Here is a 7885-nt window from a genome sequence, read left to right on the forward strand (position 1 = left end):
TTGATATTTTCGTTTATTTTTTTCCTGTATTTTATGTTAATTTGAATAAAAAAAATTCGTTACAAAAAATTCAAAAAGAATCAGATAATGTTTTCTTAATTTATTATGTCAATATTTATTTATATTATAGTTAAATAAAATTTTAAAACTTTATTTCAAAAATTAATATGAAAAACATATTTTATTATTATTAGTAATGAATAAAATTAAAATATAATTGTATATATAAAATTTTATAATTTTTTTCTAATTATTCATAAAATTCTTATATGATTTTATATCATTTTGTAATATGTTTTAATTTTTATTGTATATATTTTGTATTATATTTATTAACATTAAATTCTTTGAACTTGTACATGAAATTTACAACTTGGTAATGTAGAAATCTCTGCATTAACAGTACTAATAATTCCAAGATTTGCCAAACTTCCTCTTAAAAGTCCACAAGTAAATGCTAATAAACGTGGACTTTCTTGTAAATATTGTTTATTATTATTAGTACCTACTTTATTTAATAATCGAAATGAATTATCTTGTAATACATATACACCATGATGATTTGTCCTTAAATTATCAATTTGTTTATGATAAAGACTTGACCAAAAATCAGTACAGATAAACTTTATCATATCCAATTCATCTTTAAATCGATTCCATTCTCGTGTCAATCGTTCAATGATTCTATAACCAACACTGAATCCCATCCATTCTAATCGAGACAGTTCTTCTTCTCCTTCCTTTATATTTTAAATATTATTATTATTATTACAGATAGATAGATATTAAAATTATAGTGCAACATTATTGATATTTTATTTAAAAACATAATTTTTAAAATAAATTTTTATAATTTTTGAAATTTTAGAATCAGTTTAATTATAATAAACATGATAAAAACAATTATAACAAATATGATAAATATCAAATATAACTTCAACTTTCATTTTATTATTGCACATTTTAAATATAATTTTTTATATTATATTATTTTTATATTTTTAAAATATAAACATAAGTTCAATTAAATAATAATTTAATTTAAAAATTTAAAATGTTATTTTATTATAAATAACAAATATACATTATAACAAATATATTATTTCATAAAAATAAAAATTAACATTTAGTTAGTTTAGAAAAATAATTTTATTGTATATTAATATATTATTCATACTATATTGTCATTTTTTATATTGTAATTTCTATATATTATTAAAAAGCTATATATATAATATAAATTTTTTCATTAGAAAAAGATATTACTATTATTACATTTTATTATAACATTATATTTATTATTATCTTCAAAATTATTATATATTTATAAAAAATTTCATTATATGAAATATTTGTAGTTGCTTCTTTCTAATCAATAATATTTTTATTACATATTTTTAAAGATTTAAAAATATATTCATATTAAAAAATAACATTAATTTTCTTGTAAAATTAAAATATTTTTATTCTTCAATTGATAATGTATATTATTGAAGAAAATAGTTCGCAAAGCTATTGAATGATAAATTTATAGAAATAAATAATTCATATAATAAATAAAAATATTTGAAAAATATAATATAATATAATAATTTAATATTANAATTTATATAAAATTATTGAATTATATAAAAAATTTATTAATATATAATTACCTTATTTTTACACGATTTATTTAAAGCATAATTAACCATTTCAGCATGTAAATATTCGAAAAGACATTCATCAGCTTCTCCAGATATGTGAGAATTAATTTTTGTATCAGTTATTTGTTGTCTCATTTTTGCTTTTTTTTTTAAATCATAATATAATATTATTATAGAATATATAATTAATATACATCAATGGTACATGTATTATAATATACACTTTATATTGATTAAAAAGAAAGGCAGTTTCTGAAATACTGTTACTAACTGTTTACAATTTATATAGAATATGTAATTTATATAAATATTTATATAAACTCCACTTATATAATTCCAATATATATCGATAAAGATAATAAAAATATATGATTACGATGATTAATATATGATTATATATGTACATAACCATAGTTTATTTTATATATAGATGTAAATCTAGTGACATATGCCATTATACAAACTCGCAGTAGTTCATGACAAAATGACATAAAGTTCATTGTATATAAATAATGTGTATGAGGCTTTACTTATAAATCATTATAGAAATAATTTAGTTCATTCAACTTTGGAATTCTATGATATCCAATTTTATATGTAAATAATATAAATATAATATAAATATAATATAAATATAATATTTTTAAATATTTGCTTATAATAATATACAAATTTTATCATAGTATAAATCATCAAAATGTCAAAAAAAAATACAATGAAATAATTAAATTATTTATAAATATTAATTTATTTTATTAATCAATCATCTTATTAATAACCAAAAATGAATTATCATATCAATTATAAGTATTAATTACAATTATCAATTATAAGTATGTAATTAAATTTTAATGAATTAAATTTTAATAAAGTTTATATTCAAACTTAAAATTTTAAATAATAATATTTTACAATTTTGTTTTTATTTGATATTATTTTTTTTTGTTAATAATAAATTTCAATTAAATTAACTATTATTATTTGATAAAAATTAATTTGATTAGTATTTCTTATTTATAATTTCCTTAAAATAATTATTATTATTACTATTAGTATTAAATTATTAGTATACTATTAGTATAAATTATTATTACTATTAGTATTATTTTAGACATACTATAATTTTATAAATTAACATTATATTATACAATTAACTTATACAATATACAATTAACATTGTATATTTCTATAATAATATATTTAGTTTTATAAAAGCAAATAAATAAAAATATTGTCTTGTTTAAAAAAAATTATTTAATCGAAAAAAATAGAGAAAATAAAATCATTACCTGAAAAAGAAAAGTTTAATTAGAAAGAACATATATTATGAAAGAAATTTATTTAATAAAAGAAATGAAAACATTTGATGATCAATAAATATCAACATATATCAACTAGTTATTTGGCAAAAGAATATATGAATTCTAAATTCTAATTCATATTTTACAGAAGCTAGAATAGTTTCTTTTTCTAAATTTTATAAATTCAGTTAATGATTTTGAATTATCTTTTGAATAATCCATTCGATATGTAGTTTATAGTGACATCTAAGTACTTATATATATATAGCAATGCGCATGCGCATACATTGTCAAAACTCGCATCTCGTATAAATAGAGGCGGTGAAAGTTCATACAGACAGTTTACTTCGAGAAACAGTTTTGCGAAGTTTTTAGAAGTGTACTTGTATTTTTTTTTTCTCAGACAGAGAAAAATTATACAGACATTGTTAACTTCTTGTGATTTAATTTATTTAAATCAATATATTACTTAATTTTTTTTTGATTTGAAAATTAATTAATTTTTCTGGTTAAAGTAAATAGAAAAAGAAAGAAGAAAAATAATATGCCGGCTGACGTAGCAATGCATACTAGCTTCCTACAATTCAATCAATCGAGTTTGAAAAATTCAAATGTGGATTCTTGTTGGAATACTGAAAATATGAGCGGTTATATGACCTTAGTGGGGCCGAACGGCCATCGCCAAGGTGTACAAGTGAAGGTTTACCGGACGAGTGTTGAGCATTTCGCTGTAATTTATCCACAAAAAAAGGTGTGCAGACCTTTAGGTGTATTGAATTTGAGAAATACAATGATCGAACGTTATGGGGAAGAAGGTTTTCTAGTTAGGCAAAAAGGTTTCGATTCACCTATTGCTTTAACTTTTCTTATGGAGAATAAAAAGGAACTTGATTACTGGATAATGGCTTTTACTGTGAAAACGAGTCCGTTGATGCATCAGAGCAGTTTGCCAATTGTTGAAGAAGAAGATATCTAAAAATGTTTTTCAAAAGTTGTTATATTGATTAATCCTTCTTCATACACTAGAAGAAAAGTTTAACAAAAAGAAGAGTATTAATTCTTATACTCAATTGCAGTGCTTCCTCGACCTAATATATCCAATTTTCTACGTGTAATTTCATCTTGTGTAATTTGGGAAGAATTTTGATTCTTTTATATTAAAAGAGTCGCTCTAGAATTCTGAAATGTCCAATTATTGTTGATAGAAAGTGGATTTTTCTGGTTCTAGAAATATCCAGCTATTCAATACGAAGATGGGTCATGAATCAACTTACTCTAAATCTATATTAAAACAAAAGTTGATAAATCAGAAATCATGCAATTTGAATTTATTGAATTCTATGAAAAATTGATCAAGCATAAAAGTATTTATATATCATAGATGTATTATTTTTATGAACATATTATTTTAATAGTCTAGAAAATTGTAACGCGAGGCCATGTTGTCACTAGGCTCTAACAATTGCAGCATCATTGATCCTAGCCAGCTATAACCAATCGTAGTTTTCCTTTTAGCCGGCGTACTGCGAAAGATGAAAGGAGATAGGACATGAAGAAGAATCAACCTTTGTAAAACAAAAAAGCAAGAAATACAAAGATAAAAAAAAAATCAGAAAGTGAAAAAGGAGGAAAGTTAATATTTTTCTTATGAATATAAAATTACGCGATTTGACTATGCACATCGGTGTGATTCCTTTCCTTTTTATGTGAAAATAACCGTTAACTTTGACCTGGCAACTGCGATTATGTTTTATTGATCATCGGTTAAGAAAAAACTTTCAAATGATTTGTTCGAGTAAAAAAGGTATAACAAAATAACTTTTTAGAACTCAATTTCGATAAATTTTTCTAGATATTGAATCTCTTAAATAAAATGAAAAATATATATAATCATAATTGTTATTATTATTTTTATTTAATCTTTTTTTGTCTCATTTTTTTTATTCTTTATGATAGATTCATTCAGGAAATATTACTAGCCAAACATGTTACGATGATTTTGTTGATTATTAATGTGATTAAAATTAAAACTGTATTTACAAGTTAAATTGTCTAGCCACATTTCAAAATGAATTATATGAATGACTGATTGAGCTGCCAATTAATACATATCAGTTAATATTTTTATTTGTTATTATCACGAACATCTAGATAAAATCGAAATAATTTGTTCGTTTTTCTCTCAAATACATATTTATATATTATTATTGATTTTCAATTTTGATTGAAATCTTGAAATGTTATATATAATTAATATAATTTTAATAATTATATTAATTAACAATTTTAATAGTAATTAATTTTCTAATTTATAAATAATGTGATAATATTTTACATGATCGCATAATGAATGGTACTGTATATATAAATAATACGAATATCTAATATAGTTAATAAATAATTATTAGATTATATCAGAATATATAAAATAATATGAGAATTTGCGTGTTCATTTTTAACTTATTATAATCAAATCAAGAATTATCGACTTGCAAATTAAAATGCTGAATATTGATGAAATGGTTACAAATTTGATTTTTTAAATATTTTTCTAATAATATATATTTTTATATTTGTACAACTTGTCTGCATCTTGATACAGGAGCAAAAATAAAAAAAATTGCTAAAAAATTATTTTATATTTTTCGTTGAACTTAATAATATTATTTTCATATAATTTAAATCTTTATTAATTTTCTCTTAGGAATTTAAACTAAATATTTATTTAAATATATAATAAAAATTTATTTTTTCCGTAATATATAAAATCATATATTGTCAAGAAAATGTCAAACATATTATATATATATAAAATATCTTATATATATATGTAAAGAATTGTAATCGTTGCTGCGAAATGTCCAAAGATATTTATCATTTTTTTTGTATACATTATTTCCATGTAAGCCCAGATATATGTTTTGTTTAATATGACAAAAATCATGAAAAGCATTTTTGTAATTGATATTATCTTGAATTGTTAATGATATTTTGTGATATTTTTAAGACTGTCTGTGATATTACGTAGACGATGAAATAGTTACAATAGGTTTCAAAACAGTATGCATATTACGTAGCAATCCATGCACAATAAAAATAAAAAGAATTCTCGAAAAATTTATTTTTGATTACTTTATTATGAAATATTTAATTTCATAAAATGAGAACGAAACAAATCTGTTATCAATATACCGATATCATATTTGTTTTCTATCTTAACTTTTTTTCTTTTTGTAAATACTAGGAATATATTGAACAAATGATTATGAATATTTAGATTTTATTATTTGTATAAATGAATATATACATATGTATCACATTACATAAATTCAAATATATATTGTAATTAAGTTTTTTGTAAAATTGTCATTCAAGATTATTATAATCCTGTTTAGATAACTCTTATATATAATAGTCTTATATGAATAGCTTTTAGAAAATTTTTTTATAAAATTTGCATGTAAATTAACAACAACAATTTGCTCCTAAATTTTTCCGTTTAAGATTATATATCAGCTAAATATTGTAATTTCATATTTACATTGTAGCAATATATACTATATGTATGTGCAACAATTTTTGTATATATGTATTATTAAAAATTGTATTTCACATGTATATCACAAATAAATATCAATATCAATTATATATATAATAAAGAAAATTCTTGTTAGTTTTATTTTATTATATTAATTTTTATTTAATTTCATAAAAAAATAGATATAGAAAGATATAGAAAATTTATTAATAAAAGATGTTTGACTTTAATTTATTCTTTTATTTGAAGATTTCAAAATCATTAATTAAATTTTTTTTCAAATCTTTTATTAATTTGGTTATTGTGATTCACTTTCAAATAAATAAATTTATTATATTTAAAAAATATTAACCAATCATAAATGGATAATTATAATTTCAAGTAAACTAATTTTTATTATGTATAATACGTTTTTTTAAATTAAAAAAGGAAAAATATTTTTAAAAATTTCTTTCATATCATTAAAAGTAATAATTATTAATATATAAAATATATATTAACTGTAGATTTTAATATTTATATCTATTAATATTTAATATTTATGTTTATTCATATTTATATTCTAGAAATAAATGTAATATATTGAAACAATATATTACATTTTGAAACAATATTCGTTTCTGCATTTTTTTATATAAATAATAATTAAATAATAATTAATATATTAAATTAAGTTGATTTTATGAAATCTAATATTATTATTTGCAAATAGAAATGTTTATGTATCGTATTGTAAAATAACTTTATTTGTTTATTAATGTTAACTAATTAATCATATATTAGAAGAAAAGAAATTATTATTATTATGACCTAACGACCAAATTTTGAATTAATTAAATTTGTAAACATTTTTTTCGCAAAAATTGTTAATAAAAAATTTATTAAGATAAAAATCTTAACTTTTACTTTTTCTAAATAGTATTTAATAAATTTAATTAATGTGGATATAATAATAAATACTAATTTAAATTAATATTTCTTGATTGTTTGATTAAGTTATGTTTATATAGTTATATAATATATATTTATATAATATTTATTTATATAATAAATATTTATTATAATTATATATAATATGTTTTATTATCAAATATAGTAATAAAAAAATGAAATGAGAAAGAGAAGTATCACTGTTAAATAATGATTACAATTGCAAAAATAAAAAAAAAACAAACAAAATTTATTTCAAAATTCGAGNTTTTAATGCATATTCTAAAATTATTTTATTACTATTATTTAAACAATTATAAATCTTCAAACTATTTTTTTCAAAACTTTTCTAATATAATAATTATGTCTCTAAAAATTATTTAATATAATACAAAAAAAAAGAAACAAATAAATTTGAAAGAAATAATAGCGAAAAAACAAAAATTAATTCTTTGGCATTTCTAGAAACA

At 18.9% G+C, this 7885-nt stretch overlaps 1 protein-coding gene across 1 annotated transcript; it reads right to left on the bottom strand.

Moving 5' to 3' along the window:
- Positions 1-270: 270 nt before the first annotated feature.
- LOC102677039 (trafficking protein particle complex subunit 6b) lies at positions 271-2021 on the bottom strand. The gene is made up of 2 exons (XM_006610165.2): positions 1656-2021; positions 271-740 (listed from the first exon to the last, which is right to left on the bottom strand). The coding sequence occupies exons 1-2, from the start codon at positions 1779-1781 to the stop codon at positions 339-341; spliced, it is 528 nt and encodes a 175-aa protein (XP_006610228.1). The 5' UTR covers positions 1782-2021; the 3' UTR covers positions 271-338.
- Between the last annotated feature and the right edge of the window lie 5864 nt (positions 2022-7885).

This window comes from Apis dorsata, unplaced genomic scaffold (genome assembly GCF_000469605.1).
Source record: "Apis dorsata unplaced genomic scaffold, Apis dorsata 1.3 scaffold_70, whole genome shotgun sequence".
NCBI classification, from domain to species: domain Eukaryota; kingdom Metazoa; phylum Arthropoda; class Insecta; order Hymenoptera; family Apidae; genus Apis; species Apis dorsata.